This window comes from Hemiscyllium ocellatum, chromosome 7 (assembly GCF_020745735.1).
Source record: "Hemiscyllium ocellatum isolate sHemOce1 chromosome 7, sHemOce1.pat.X.cur, whole genome shotgun sequence".
NCBI lineage: Eukaryota > Metazoa > Chordata > Chondrichthyes > Orectolobiformes > Hemiscylliidae > Hemiscyllium > Hemiscyllium ocellatum.
In genome coordinates this window covers 69,767,455-69,784,202 of record NC_083407.1, presented here as the reverse complement: position 1 = coordinate 69,784,202, position 16,748 = coordinate 69,767,455, and the positions used below count along the sequence as shown (strand labels likewise).

General features: G+C 42.3%; 1 protein-coding gene across 1 annotated transcript in view; it reads left to right on the top strand.

Annotated features, from left to right (window-relative positions):
• The window catches only part of pde11a (phosphodiesterase 11a), a 394,952-nt gene that overhangs the window by 208,242 nt on the left and 169,962 nt on the right, over positions 1-16,748 (top strand). Inside the window, exons 4-5 of the mRNA XM_060828117.1 lie at positions 8,880-9,020; positions 11,062-11,126. Coding sequence (XP_060684100.1) covers positions 8,880-9,020; positions 11,062-11,126 — 206 coding nt within the window. The remainder of the gene's footprint in view (positions 1-8,879; positions 9,021-11,061; positions 11,127-16,748) is intronic.

The following is a 16,748-nucleotide window of genomic DNA, read 5'->3' as shown; positions in this document are numbered from 1 at the left end:
CAGCCAGGTAAAATCCTTGGGACATAGGTTCAAATCCTGCCGAAGCAGATGGTGGAATTTGAATTGAATAAGAATCTGGAGTTAAGAATCTAATGATGATTACAGCACCATTATCGATTTTTCAAAAAACCCATCTGGTTCATTAATGACATGTAGGGAAGGAAATTGCCATCCTTACTTGATCTGGCTGACATGTGACTCCAGACCCACAGTAATGTCCACTGTCCTTTGGGCAATTAGGGATAGGCAATATATGCCGACCTAGCCAGCAATCCTCACACCCTGTGAATGATAACAAAAACAAACTGTAGCTTCCACTTTTTTACACTTAACCTGCCTCTATGTAGGTACCTTGTGAAAACCTGTACAATTTCAACCATACAGACACAAACAGAGACACAGATTTTCTTTAGAATTAGGAACTACATGTTCTTAACATTTTAAATTATAGCAGCAACTTGAAACATTCCTTTTATACTTGTATCTGACTCAAAATTTTTAAAAAATTATGTGATATATTTTTGCTAAAACAGATAAAATTGTTATTATTTTAAAGGGTTGGATTTGTACAGAAATTAAGGAAAGGGAGAGTTGACTATTATATAATAGCACAAATGTGTAAGATGTACTCCAGAACCAATTATAGGTGAATTCATCATGCTAAATTGCCCATAATGTTAGGTGCATTAGTCAGAGGGGAAATGGTTCTGGGTGGGTTACTTTTCAGAGGGTTGATGTGGACTGGTTGGGCCGAAGGGCCTGTTTCCACACCATAGGAAATCTATTCTAAATCTAATCAAATCCACAGAAATTGACATCAACTTTGAGAATTTGCAAACATGCAGAATTAAGCAGAGATCCAGATGTTTCTGTCAGTGATATTATGCTCCCCAGAGGGTCGATGGGAACATTTCCTATTCTCCCATCTGTAGAGTACAAATTTTGAAGCAAATCAACAAATGGACCCAAGACTTATTACATTGTTAGTTTCTTTGTAAAAACTACAAAGAAGTTACACCAGGTTGAATAAGTTATGACTGAATAATATTTTTATATCTAATTCTAAAAAAAACCCTCACTGGAACTGCACAACTAGTTTTATATTTGTGGATTGTTGAATTTTACCATTATGACAAAAAAATGCAATCACTTCTTTTATTGCATTCTTAAAATTTCATTAAAAATACAGGAATTCCATCCATTTAAAATTCTGCTTTGTTGACTATGAGAATAGTTCATTGTGATTGGTTCAAGACCTTGCTTGTTAACAGTATTGTCACTGGATATGTGGAGAGCCCCTCAAATGGGTGTTCTTTAGAATTACTTACAAAATTATTATATTGTTTCAAATGCAGTCCCATTATTCAACCAGCTTTTTTTTACAGAGTAACTAACAACGTAAAAAGTCTTTGTTCATTCATTGACTGCTTCAATATTGTACTCTATAGATGTGAGAATAGGAAGCTTTCATAGATTTAAGTTAGAGTCAGGAAATGTGAAATCAGTGCCACAAAGATTGCTGGAAATTTGTGGGTAGCCTTTTCCAAGATCATTGCTTTGCCACAGACAGAAAGCCCAGTCTGATATTTATGGAAAAATTTACACTTGCTCCTCAGTAAGCAAAGATTCCCTTCCCATTGCCGCTCTTACTAATTTCAAAATAAATAACTCAATGCTGCTATCAGATTTAAATTAAATGGCTAATAGCACCAATCTCAACAGAAAAAAATTCATTCCACCTTGTTGCCTTTGTAAGGTGTTCAAAGCTTCAAATGGTAAATAAATATCTGTGCCAACATTCTTAACATAAGCAAAAGCCAAGAAAATGAATCCCCTCTGTTCTCTTTCATTTCATAAATCATAACAATCTCAATGCCTGCAAGTTGCATTCCAATTACTGCCCTTTAATAAATAAATTACCTAATAATGTTATGCAATATTTAAAATGTCACATGTTCTGACTCATCATCAGCCATGACACAGGAGATTCATGAATAGAACGTAAAAAGATATCTTGCATCAATTACTTACTCTAAATGTCATTATATTACAAATGTAAAATCTTAAAGAACTAAATCTAGCCATAAACCTGGACCTTAAGATTTACACAAAATTGAACGTGTTATCCGATGAGATTTATTATCTCAAGCAGCTTACGTTGCATCTGCTTGTTGATAGCAATAGCCTTAAAAATACAAACCAAGGTAGCAGTCTATCATTGCATACTATCTCTGCAGATTATTAAAGTTTGTAATATCATGGATGAAGTAGTGGAGAAACTGGCTGCAAATTCAATTGAAGAACACAGAGTTTTGACATTGGGGTTGTTGCTTTAGTGTAAAATAGCATCTGAGCAACTAACACAAGTCTGCAGGCAGTATTGGATACTATTTTGCAAAGGTTAGATTGGGCACTGGAGAGTTTGCTCAGGAGTAAATACATTATGATGCTCGTTAGTATCCTACACTAATTTAACTCTCGTGGAGGCATTTCCAATTTAAATGCACCAGCTAATACCCTCTCATTACCTCATTAAGCAGAAATCCTTTCATCAGCAGGAAGGGCTCCCAATGCAAGGCGTATTCAGAGGACCACTTACATTAAACATCGGTCACTAACAGTCTTTATGCAAAGAGAGGGGAACATAAAGAGCACTCTCTTTCCAGAAGGAACAAGATAAAACAGGCATGTAACTTCACCAGGATAGCAGGCTTCCCCATATGTTAGTGTACTATTGAATGCACATACACTGCTTTGCAGCTGCCCCACGTAAATTCTGAGATGCATCCCAACCAAAAAGCATTCTACAGCATTAAAATGTAGCTAGTGTATCACCCTGCTTAGCATATCATACACATCCTGCCAGTAATCATGGTGCCTTTTATTGCCACCAGTTCATTTAAGAGACCAAAAGGTGGTTACTGAATGTTAAGGACCATCTACTAATCACCTGGCTCATGACTCCTGTCTGCAACCTCAAGCATGTTTGGGCAGTTGCGGGTTTGAAGAGAGCAATGGTGAAACATGTAATATCACTGAGCAAACCACTGGGATGCTTAAGCAATGTTTTTCTCACCAGAGGAGCCCTGTCAACACCTGTGGAACACACATCATAACTCACTGTGGTTGACTGTGTGTATATTGGGGAGACGGGCCGCTTACTTGCAGAACGCTTCAGAGAACACCTCTGGGACATCCGGACCAACCAACCCAATCACCCCGTGGCTCAACACTTTAACTCTCCCTCCCACTCCACCGAGGACATGCAGGTCCTTGGACTCCTCCACCGGCAGAACATAACAACACGACGGCTGGAGGAGGAGCGCCTCATCTTCCACCTGGGAACCCTCCAACCACAAGGAATGAACTCAGATTTCTCCAGTTTCCTCATTTCCCCTCCCCCCACCTTGTCTCAGTCGGTTCCCTCAACTCAGCACTGCCCTCCTAACCTGCAATCTTCTTCCTGACCTCTCCGCCCCCACCCCACTCCGGCCTATCACCCTCACCTTGACCTCCTTCCACCTATCACATCTCCATCGCCCCTCCCCCAAGTCCCTCCTCCCTACCTTTTATCTTAGCCTGCTTGGCACACTCTCCTCATTCCTGATGAAGGGCTTATGCCCGAAACGTCAAATTTCCTATTCCTTGGATGCTGCCTGACCTGCTGTGCTTTAACCAGCAACACATTTTCAGCTCTGATCTCTAGCATCTGCAGACCTCATTTTTTACCCTGTGTGTTATGTATCCATGTAATCAGGAAGTCAGCTCTGGATTGCATCATTTTGGGTATGGTAGCATCTTGGTTGACTGGCTTAAAGGCAACATCAAGAGCACTGATAGAATTACAATGTTGGGAGGACAGATATTGTCATCCTGAGATAGGGCAGCAGGCCCTTGCGCCATGGAGACACTGCCTGTGGTTGTGCCTTAGCAATGCTTGCACTGTGTTGCAGGTCAAATTGCTGAGTGGTTGTAAGACCCTACAAGTGCTTTTGAACACAAGTATCTGCAGCTGGGGATGCAGTAATCTGAACCTGTCATCTGAGTTTGTGTGACTTTAGTCTGAACTTCTCTGCAGCACCCAGACATTGAGTAATTTCTCTTTGTGTTGTGCTGGATGCTGACACAGCAGTCACAAGACTCAGAGAACTGGACTTTCATCTTTGAGATGGGAATTGCCAGTCAGCTACTTCCTGATATCACAATACTTCACCCCCCCACCCCCAACCAGCAAGGCCTGTTCAAACTAAAATCATTGTGAGGTTGTGGGAGCAGATTGGAGTCAGGCTGTCACCTCAGGAAGCTGGCCTGAAGTAGGGACACAGATGACAATTGCTGAGATAGGCAGATAGAAAGCCCACCTCTTTACAATGGATTATCAACCAATATTCACAATGAGGTTTCATTGCACAACTGTGTCAACAAAATCTCAGAGGCTCATAGGATTAAAGCCTTCTAAATAATTGAAAGAATTCAGCTATCTGTTCAAGCTTTAAAGGAGGGAAATGAATTTCTGAATTTTCAATTCATTGAAAGACTATACTACTGAGAACTCCGTCTCCCATCCTCCAACTACCTCCTCGACCTAGCCTGATCCCAACCATCCCCCCACCTCCAAAACAACCTTACAGGCTACCTGACAAACCCCTCCTGAATCACCCCACCACTCCCTGAATAGCGCATCAGTGCTGTCTATGATTCAACCTCATTGCACCCAGCCCCACCAGACTATTCTATCACCAGACCCATCCCCTCTCATTCACCTGCCTTCCTGCGCCCACATGCCAACCGACACCATTACCCACATACCACTCTACACTCTATCCTGCCCACCTGCCAATCCACTCTTTATCCTCCTGCCACCCTATGCCCTTATTCACTTACTTAATACACTTACCCCCTCCCCCATAGCCTTTCACAGGCTTTGGACACTTAGACTTACAAGGATATGGCTAGTGTCATGAAATGGTGATATGACTTCTACAAAAACGCTCAGTGCTGCTTTCAGTAAGGTTTCCTGTACTTGGTCAGTTCTCTAGGATACTAGCAGGTCAAAAAAATCACAGATGAGTAAGTAACTATGCAACTTGTTGTCTGATTGGGTTGAAAATTTGAGAATTCAACCCAGATTGTGGCTAATTCGCTCTTTCTGTAAGCATTCTGCATGATGCACTACACTATGATGCACATTACTAAGACCACATTATTAATTTAAATTACGCACCGTCATACTGAACAGAGCTAATAGAAAAATGATTTCAACTATAAAGCTATATTTTTCTCTCTGGGTGAAATTTAGCAATGTTAAGCATGGAAAAGTGGCTGAACAAGCCCAGCAGAAAGTACTAATCTAATTTTCTTTTGTCATTTTCAATGTAGATTTGGTCTCTCACTGAAAAGTGTGCGAAAATTAGTCCACCCGAGTAAATAAAATGCTTGTTAGTGACAATTAAGATTCTATTATAGCATTCTGCTGGCTGGATAATTGCAAACATTTGAGTGTATTACTCAGTCATCTTCCTGGATTAGTGTAGTGAAGGCAGGACAAGGTATGTGTAGCAATTATGAATTTGAGGATGTGTGAATGCATCTGTTTATTAATCCAGTTCACACTGGCTATTAATGAGAATCCTCACACTCAAGTTAAAGCAGTTTATAGCTGTAAGTGCCCCATCCTTAAGGTGGGAGTATTCCATTTTTTTCACTCTTACCTTAAAAATACTGAAACACAAATGTACACACTATAAATCTCCATTCCTTTCATCTTTAAACTGAGGCAATTTATCTACTGGAAGTTAATTCATTTCATAGCATGGGCTGTCACAGAAGATGATAAATGAGAAAATGGATTGAGTCAGGAATTCACAAAGCCTTCTTTGGACAATTTCAACCACACTTTATGAATGTTGCAGGTGTTGATTAAGGCATTTCTAAATTTTCCTTTGTTCAGGTATTGGAAAATTATAGAATTGTTTTCATAAAAAAGAGGTAAAATTTGCCTCTCCAAACAGGACAAAATATACCATCTAGATTTAATCATTTCGGCATCAGTTAGCAGCAAGCATCTGAGCGAATGCTTCTTTTAACCATTTCAAACGTGCAAACAAGTTTTAACAGCGATATGGCAAATGTAGCTTTAAGACAAACCGGAAATTAATGAGTGCTATGTAAACTTAAATAGGAAATTTAGAAGCTATTTGATATTTTAAAATTTCTATTTTAGTTTCAAATGAGACAAAATGTATAACAAAATTGAAGAATAGAATGATGAAATGTCTAAGTCATTTCTATGCAATATATATGAAGCATGTGTTTTTAACTGTTATTTTTCAGTTGCTAGCAGTTTTCACTTCTGATATATATTGGGGTGGCCGTATTGAATTTGGTGCTAGGCAACGAGCCAGGTCAGGTGTCAGATCTCTCGGGAGAGCATTTCGGTGACAGTGACCACAACTGCCTCTCCTTTACAATAGCAATGGAGAGGGATAGGAACAGACAGGTATGGGAAGATATTTAATTGGGGGAGAGGAAATTATACTGCTATTAGACAAGAGCTGTGGAATATAAATTGGGAACAATTGTTCTACAAGAAATGCACGACAGAAATGTGGAGGCTGTTTAAGGAGTACTTGTTGTGAGTGTTGGATAATGTTGTCCCATTGAGACAGGCAAGGAATGGTAAGGTGAAGAAGCCTTGGATAACAAGAGCAGAGGAGCTTCTTATCAAAAGAAAGAAGAAGCTTACTTGAGGTTGAGGCAGCAAGGATCCGGCACAGCTTTAGAAGATTGCATGCTAGCTCGGAAAGAACTCTAAAATGGAATGAGGAGAACCAGGAGGGGGCACAAAAAAGCTTTGGCTGGATGGATTAGGGAAAATCCAAAGCGTTATACACATATGTGAAGAATAAGATAATGACTAGCAAGAGAGTAGGGCCAAACAGTAATAGTGAAGGGAACTTGCGCCTGGAGTCTGCAAAGGTAGAGAGGCTCTAAATGAGTTTTTTCTTCAGTATTCACGAGAGAGAAGGGCTTTGTTGATAGTGAGGACACCATGGACCAGGTTAATAGGTTTAAACAGATTGATATTAAGGAAGTGGATGTGCTGGAAATTCTGGGAAGCATCAAGGTAGATAAGTCCCCAGGGCCAGACCAGATATATCCAAGGTTACTACAGGCAACGAGGAATGACAGTGCCACGTCTCTGGCGATGGTCCTTACATCTTCATTCTCCATAGGAGTAGTACTGGATGATTGGAAGGAGATGAATGATGTTCCTCTGTTCAAGAAAGGTAATAGGGAAACCCTGGGAATTACAGACCAGTGAGTCTTATGTCTGTGGTAAGCAATGTAGTGGAAAGGATTCTGAGAGATAGGATTTATGACTATTTGGAAAAGAACATAGTTTGATTAAAGATAATCAGCATGACTTTGTGAGGGGCAGTCCATGCCTCACAAGCCTTATTGAGTTCTTTGAGGATGTGATGACACAAGTTGATGATGGTCGAGCAGTGGATGCGGTGTATATGGGTTTCAGTAAGGTATTTGATAAGGTTCCTCTTGGTAAGCCCATTGAGAAAATTAGGAAGTATGAGATACAAGGAAATGTGGCTAGATACAGAGGTGGCTGGCCAAAAGAAGACAGCGAGTGGTAGTGGATGAAAAGTATTCCATTTGGAGGTCGATGACCAGTGGTGTCCCATAGGATCTGTTCTTGGGCCTCTGCTCTTTGTGGTTTTTATAAATGACTTGGATGAAGAAGTGGAAGGGTGTAATCATGAGTTTGCTGATGACACAGAGGTTGGTGGTTTTGTAAATAATATTGAGGGCTGTTGTAGGCTACAACAACCTGATGAAAGGCTTTTGCCCGAAATGTCAATTCTCTTGCTCCTTCAATGCTGCCTAACCTGCTATGCCCTTCCAGCACCACACTCTCGACTCTAATCTCCAGCACCTGCAGTCCTTACTTTCACCTACACAAGACATTGACACGATGCAGAGCTGTGCTGAGAATTGGCAGATGCAGTTCAACCTCAATAAATGTGCTGGGATTCATTTTGGAAGGTCAACTTTGAATGCTGAATACAGGGTTAAAGACAGAATTCTTGACAGTGTGGAATATCAACAAGATATTGGGGCCACGTACATAGAACACTCAAAGTTACAACCTAGGATGATAGGGTTGTTAAGAAGGCGTATGGTGTTTTAGCTTTCATTAACAGGGAGATTGAGTTTAAGAGATGCGAGGTTTTGCTGCAGCTCTATAAAACCCAAGTTAGACCACAGTTGAAATATTGTGTCCAGTTCTGGTCACCTCATTATCGGAAGGATACAGATGCTTTAGAGAGGGTGCAGAGGAGATTTTCCAGGATGCTGCCTAGAATGGAGGGCTTGTCTTATGAAGAGAGGTTGAGTGAGCTAGGGCTTTTCACACTGGAGAGAAGCAGGAAGAAAGGTGACTGGATAGAGGTGTACAAGGTAATGAGAAGCATAGATAGAGTAGATAGCCAGAGACTTTTCCCCAGAACAGAAATGGCTGTCATGAGGTATCATAACTTTAAGTTGATTGGAGGAAGGTATTGGGGAGATGTCAGAGGTAGATTCTTTACACAGAGAGTGATAGGTGCGTGGTTTGCACTGCCAGTGGAGGTAGTAATGTCAGAGATAGTAGGGACATTTAAGCAACTGCTGGACAAGCACATGGACAATTATAAATTGAAGGCTGTGTAGGTTAGGTTGATTTTAGATTAAGATAGATGTTCAGCACGACATCATGGGCTGAAGGGCCTGTACTGTACTGTTCTATGTTGTATGTTCTATATGTTCATTAAAATATGATACTCAATCCAAAAGAGTTATGCTGTGCCCATTTTCTTAAATAGGCTTTGCTAGAAGTAGTCAATGACTTGTTTGAAGAGCAAACAGATTTGGAAAAAATTGTGAGGAAAATAATGCACCGAGCTCAGACGTTGCTGAAGTGTGAACGTTGTTCTGTCCTGCTCCTTGAAGACATTGAGTCTCCGGTAAGTTAGCTCCTACATACACACAAAGAGAACCAACAGAACAAAATTCAATAGAAAAACTTCCAAGTTGTCAGGCCATTGCAACTAAAATTTACTTGAGAAGTGGAAGAAACTGAATCTAATGATTTAATTATTTATTTGCTTGATTTGCAAAAGAGTTATCCTCTGAGATTAATTTTTAAAAGGTTTTTCATTCTTTCTCTATGATTTTTCTAACATGATCGATCAGGAGTTAATTTTAGAATTGTTACTAGTTTGAAGAATCTCAGTTAGTGATTGTTTAAGGATGCTTACATGTAAACCTCAGTAATCCATTAATGAGTTAATTTGTTTTGTTTCCTCTTCTGCTGCAACAGTTTTACAAGTCTATCGTTTTCACACGTTTCACCTTCTGTCTCAGTGATTTTTAAAGGAAATTTTTAAATTAAAGGAATCCTAATAGAATAAGACTATAAGAAATTGGAATAATTGTAGTCTGTTCAGCCCTTGAGCCTGCTCAACCATTCAATAAAATCATGGCTGATCTAACACTCCTCATTTCCATTTTCATTCCCTTTTCCTATAAGCCTGGATTCCCCGACTGATCAAGAGTCTGATCAAACATACGCAAGGATTCTGCCTCCACAGCTCTGTGTGGCAAGGAGTGCCTAAAACTGTCAACCGTCTGAGAGAAGAAAATCCTCCTCATTTCAGTCTTCAAATCTGCCCTCTGGTTCTTGACTCACCCATGAAGAGCTGAAAATGTGTTGCTGGAAAAACACAGCAGGTCAGGCAGCATCCAAGGAACAGGAGAATCGACGTTTCAGGCATAAGCCCTTCTTCAAGAGTCGATTCTCCTGTTCCTTGGATGCTGCCTGACCTGTTGTGCTTTTCCAGCAACACATTTTCAGCTCTGATCTCCAGCATCTGCAGTCCTCACTTTCTCCTCACCCATGAAGAGAAACATCCTCTCAGTATTCAACCTGACAAGTCCCTTAATAATCCTATACATTTAAATGAAATTACCTCTCATTGATTTAAACCCCAATGAGTAGAATTCCAACCTATTTTAGCCTTTGGTGATAAGGCAATCCCTACAGTATGGAAAAACAGGCCACTTGGCCCAACAAGTCAGCACTGACCCTCCAAAGATCATCCCACCTACACCCATCCCCCTACAATCCTGCATTTTCCATGGTAAACCTGCACACCTCTGAACACCATGAGCAATTCAGCATGGCCAATTCACCAAGCCTGTTCATCGTTGGTCTGCTGGAGGAAACCAGAGAACCCAGCAGAAATCCACGCAGATAATGTGCAAACTCCACATGGATAGTCACCCAAGGATGGAATCAAACCTGGGTTCCTGGCACTGTGAGGAAGCATTCTACCCAGGCATTATCCTTATGAACTTCTTATGAGCTGCCTTCAATGAAATGGTATCCTTTCTTAAATAAAGGGACTGAAACTGCTCATAGTACTCCACATGTGGTCTTACCAGCACCTTGTACAGTTGCAGTTAGACCTTCCTGCTGGGACTTCAACTTCCTTGAAACAAGGGTCAACATTCATTAGCCTTCCTGGTTAACTTCTGCTCCTGTGTGCTAGCTTTTTATGTTTCATACACAAGTCCCTTTGAGTTGCAGCTTTCTGTGGTTTTTACCATTTAAATAATATTGTATTCTTCTGTTCTCCTTTCCAAAATGAAGAGCTCTACATTTTTCCACATTATGCTTCAATTGTCAACTTTTTGCCTGCTTTACTTAAGCTATCAATATCCTTTCGTAAACTGTATCCCTCTCGCAACCTGCCTTTCTACATATTTTTGTGTTGTCTGCAAAATTAGTTACAGTACACTCACTTCCTTTGTCTAAGTAATTAATATCTATTTAAACAGTTGTATTGTAAACTGGTCATGGGTCACCAACCTGATAAAGAGTAATCTGGACTGTCAGAGGTGGATTGACATGTTCTCTGAATTCATTCAATTTCTAAGAATGGAATAAAGGCCTTTTCCTGCTGCATATTATGACACAAATTTTCTCTTCATATTTTGTGGCAGGTGGTAAAGTTTACAAAATCATTTGAACTCCTGTCTCCCAAGTGTAGTGCAGATGCTGAGAGCAGGTAAGTTTCTTGTTATATTTACTAAGAGTTCAGAAGGGTCTAAGGTACCCAATTATATGCAAATGGAAAGTATTCTAATCCACATTACAGGGCCTGGGCCAAGGGATTACATCAAGGCCTAATAACCAGGCCTCAGGGCTGCAGGGAACCCACGTGTTCAGATTGGGATGGGGTTGCTGGGGTCGGGATCAGAACTGGGGGCACAAGACTCGGGAAAAGGGCATCTCTACTACCTGTGATGTCTGTGCTTGGCCCTATTACTGTCTGTACAGTTTGGAAGATTGTGGACCCAGTGGGTATGAATTTGGAAAATTTAAATTCATTGCGTAGAGAATGAAAGATGTATAAGTAAACATTGTAAAATTTGAATTAAACAGGAATTACAGTCCAACACCGGCATCTCCAAATCAGGAACTACATTGTACATTATAAACTACAGAAAAAAAAGTTGAACGTAAATATGCTGTAAATTACAAAATTGCATCAGGTTATTATTCAATTGGTTGTTGATATATCTTCCTTTGATTTACCCTTTTGTTTTGTTCTATCGTATTTTAAGAATTTACTTTAAACATATCAGTCTTGGTTTTAACATTGGGAGAGAGGCTGGGTGAGCAACGAACTCTTCTGATATTGTCAGCATTTTAAAAGTTTTTTTTGGAAAAGGCGCCGGGTGGACCCGGAGGCTTGTGTTGCTAGGTTACCTGGGTAGGGTTTTTTCTCTATTTAAACGCGCAGGCGAGTAACCCGAGGCACTTCGGCAGAAGTGCCTCCCACCCGCCCTCCTCCTCTAACCTAAATAATAAGACCCGTTGCGGCAAGCAGGTAAGTGCTGCGTTTTGCTTGTTTGGTTTCTTTACATTTAGTTTTTTTTTAAAGAAAGCTAGCTTTTTAGAGGGATGGCAGTGCAGGCAGTGCAATGTTCCTCTTGCAACATGTATGAGGTGAGGGAAGCCATTAGCGTCCCTGCTGAGTACACTTGCAAGAAGTGCACCCATCTCCAGCTCCTCCAAGCCCGTGTTAGGGAACTGGAGCTGGATTTGGATGAACTGCGGATCATTCGGGAGGCAGAGAGGGTCATAGATCAGAGCTTTAGGGAAGTAGTTACTCCGAAAGTTCAAGATAGATGGGTGACAGTGAAGGGGAGTGGGAGGAGGAAGCCAGTGCAGGGACCCCCTGCGGTCATTCCCCTCAAGAACAAGTATACCGTTTTGGATACTTGTGGGGGGGATGACTTACCAGGGGCAAGCAACGAGGTTCAGGCCTCTGGCATGGAGCCTGGCCCCGTTGCTCAGAAGGGAAGGGTGGAGAAAGGTAGAGCGATAGTTCTTGGGGACTCGATAGTGAGGGGTACAGACAGATGGTTTTGTGGGGGCGACAGTGACTCACGTTTGGTATGTTGCCTCCCAGGTGCAAGGGTACGTGATGTCGCTGATCGTGTTTTCCGGGTCCTTAAGGGGGAGGGGGAGCAGCCCCAGATCGTGGTCCACGTTGGCACCAACGATATAGGTAGGAAGAGGGGTGAGGATGTCAGACAGGCTTTCAGGGAGCTAGGTTGGAAGCTCAGAGTTAGAACAAACAGAGTTGTAGTCTCTGGTTTGTTACCCGTGCCACGTGATAGAGAGTCGAGGAATAGGGAGAGAGAGCAGTTAAATGCGTGGCTACAGGGATGGTGCAGGAGGGAGGGATTCTGGTTTCTGGACAACTGGGGTTCTTTCTGGGGAAGGTGGGACCTCTATAAAAAGGATGGTCTACATCTGAACCTGAGGGGCACCAGTATCCTTGGGGGGAGGTTTGCTAGTGCTCTTTGGGAGGGTTTAAACTAACTCCGCCGGGGCATGGGAACCTGGACTGTAGCTTTAGGGTACAGGACCTTGAGTGTAGGGAGGTTATGAATAATGCAGCAATCTCGAAGGAGGGTGCCTGTAAACAGAAGGGTGGATTGAAGTGTGTATACTTCAATGCCAGAAGTATAAGAAATAATGTGGGTGAACTTGCAGCGTGGGTTGGTACCTGGGACTTCAATGTTGTGGCCATTACAGAGACGTGGGTAGAACAGGGACAAGAATGGCTGTTGCAGGTTCCAGGGTTTAAATGTTTTAGTAGGATCAGACATGGGGGTAAAAAAGGGGGAGGTGTGGCATTACTTGTCAAAGATAGTATTACAGCAGTGGAATGGACGATGGAAGAGGACTTGCCATCTGAGGTAGTTTGGGCTGAGGTTAGAAATAGGAAAGGTGAGGTCACCCTGTTAGGTGTTTTCTACAGGCCTCCTAATAGTCCTAGAGAAGTAGAGGATAATATTGCGAGGATGATTCAGGAAAAGAGTGAAGGTAGCAGGGTGGTTGTTATGGGGGACTTTAACTTCCCAGATATTGACTGGGAGAGCTATAGCTCGAGTTCATTAGATGGGTCGGTGTTTGTCCAATGTGTGCAGGAGGGTTTCCTGACACAATATGTAGACAGGCCAACAAGAGGTGAGGCTATACTGGATTTGGTTCTAGGTAATGAACCAGGCCAGGTGTTAGACTTGGAGGTAGGTGAGCACTTCGGGGACAGTGACCACAACTCGGTGACTTTTACTTTAGTGATGGAGAGGGATAAGTGTGCGCCGCAGGGCAAGAGCTTTAGCTGGGGGCAGGGAAATTATGATGCAGTGAGGCATGACTTAGGATGTGTGGATTGGAAAAACAGGCTTCAAGAGAAGAACACTAATGAGATGTGGGGATTGTTCAAGGAGCAGCTACTACGTGTCCTCGATAAGTATGTACCAGTCAGGCATGGTGTAAAGGGCCTTGTGAGGCAGCCGTGGTTTAGTAAGGAATTGGAATCCCTTGTGAAAGGGAAGAAGGCGGCATATGTAAAGATGAGGCGTGAAGGTTCAGTTGGGGCGATAGAGAGTTATAAGGTAGCCAGGAAGGATCTAAAGAGAGAGCTAAGAGAAGCGAGAAGGGGACATGAAAAGTCTTTAGCTGGTAGGATTAGGGAAAACCCAAAGGCTTTCTATAGGTATGTCAGGAATAAAAGGATGACTAGGGTAGGTATCGGTCCAGTCAAGGATAGTAGTGGGAAGTTGTGTGTGGAGGCGGAGGAGATTGGAGAGACACTAAATCAATACTTTTCATCAGTATTCACTCAGGAACAGGACACTGTTGCTGATGTGAATATGGAGTCACAAATGATTAGAATGGATGGCCTGGAAATATGCAGGGAAGAGGTTCTGGGAATATTGGAGAGGATGAAAATAGATAAGTCTCCTGGGCCTGATGGCATTTACCCTAGGATCCTATGGGAAGCTAGGGAGGAGATAGCAGAGCCATTGGCCTGGATTTTTATGTCGTCATTGTCAACGGGAATAGTACCAGAGGACTGGAGGATAGCGAATGTGGTCCCCTTGTTCAAGAAAGGGAGTAGGGATAGCCCTAGTAACTATAGGCCAGTGAGTCTGACTTCAGTGGTGGGCAAAGTCTTAGAGAGAATGGTAAGGGATAAGATTTATGAACATCTGGATAGGAATAACGTGATCAAGGATAGCCAGCATGGTTTTGTGAAGGGCAGGTCGTGCCTCACAAACCTTATTGAGTTCTTTGAGAAGGTGACTAAGGAAGTGGACGAGGGTAAAGCAGTAGATGTTGTGTATATGGATTTTAGTAAGGCGTTCGATAAGGTTTCCCATGGTAGGCTAATGCTAAAACTACGGAGGTATGGCATTGAGGATACATTAGAGGTTTGGATTAGGAATTGGCTGGCTGGAAGGAGACAGAGGGTAGTAGTTGATGGACTATGTTCATCTTGGAGTGCAGTTACTAGCAGTGTACCACAAGGATCTGTTTTGGGACCATTGCTTTTTGTTATCTTTATAAATGATCTAGAGGAAGGGCTTGAAAGCTGGGTAAGCAAGTTTGCGGATGACACAAAAGTCGGTGGAGTTGTGGATAGTGAGGAAGGAAGTGGTAGGTTACAGCGGGATATAGATAAGTTGCAGAGCTGGGCAGAAATGTGGCAAATGGAATTCAATGTAGCTAAGTGTGAAGTCATTCACTTTGGTAGGAGTAACAATAAGATGGATTACTGGGCTAATGGTAGGCTACTTGGTAGTGTGGATGAGCAGAGGGATCTTGGTGTCCATGTACACAGATCTCTGAAAGTTGCCACCCAGGTAAATAGTGCTGTGAGGAAGGCATATGGTGTACTGGGCTTTATTGGTAGAGGAATTGAGTTCCGGAGTCCTGAGGTCATGTTGCAACTGTATAAGACTCTGGTGCGGCCTCATCTGGAGTATTGTGTGCAGTTTTGGTCGCCATACTATAGGAAGGATGTGGAGGCATTGGAACGAGTGCAGAGGAGGTTTACCAGGATGTTGCCTGGAATGGTAGGAAAATCTTATGAGGAAAGGCTGAGGCACTTGGGGCTGTTCTCATTGGAGAAGAGAAGGTTTAGGGGAGATTTGATAGAGGTGTATAAGATGATTAGGGGTTTAGATAGGGTCGACACTGAGAACCTTTTACCGCTAATGGAGTCAGGTGTTACTAGGGGACACAGCTTTAAATTAAGGGGTGGTAGGTATAGGACAGATGTTAGGGGTAGATTCTTTACACAGCGGGTTGTGAGTTCATGGAATGCCCTGCCAGTAGCAGTGGTGAACTCTCCTTCTTTATGGTCATTTAAGCGGGCATTGGATAGGCATTTGGAAGTTATTGGGCTAGTGTAGGTTAGGTAGGATTCGGTCGGCGCAACATCGAGGGCCGAAGGGCCTGTACTGCGCTGTATCTTTCTATGTTCTATGTTCTATGGATGATTTAACGTGTAGGCTTCATTTTAATATGTTTGACAGGCTGTGTCTCTGTCATGCAGAAATGATAATCCTTTACTCTGCAATTTCAGGCAAGCTTGCTGAACTTAATCAAAGCCAGAATGCGTCATTTAAAGCATGGCTATTTACCAGCAGCTCCTTCCTACCTGAAGAAAAGGAATCTACTCTGGTGTGACGTCAAAGCAGGAAAGATGCTTGGTAGTGTGGAGGTGCAGAAGGATCTTGGTGTCCATGTACATAGATCCCTGAAAGTTGCCACCCAGATTGATAGTGCTGTTAAGAAGGCATACAATTTGTTAGGTTTTACTGGCAGAGCCATGATGTCATGCTGCAATTGTACAAAACGCTAGTGCGGCCTCACTTGGAGTATTGTGTGCAGTTTTGGTCGCCCCATTACAGGAAGGATGTGGAAGCATTGGAAAAGGTGCAGAGGAGATTTACCAGAATGCTGCCTGGTCTAGAGTGAAGGTCTTATGAGGAAAGGCTGAGGGACTTGATCTGTTCTCAATGCGAGGAAGAAGACTAAGAGGCGATTTAATAGAGCAAAGCGATGAAGAACATACTAGTGGTGTTGGTTCAGGGATATTGCTTCCACAGCTTTGAAAATATGTAGTGGGATCCATTATGGAGAGCTGAGCAGACAGACCATTAATGTCTGGGATGGATGGTATCCAGCACTGCAGCATTTTATAAGCACTGTGAGGTGATCCCATAGACCTCTGTCTCAAGATTAAGAATACAACCACTGCAGGCTGACATGCAATGCACAGTTTAGAGTTTATTACCTTGTACAACTAAACTGTTATTAT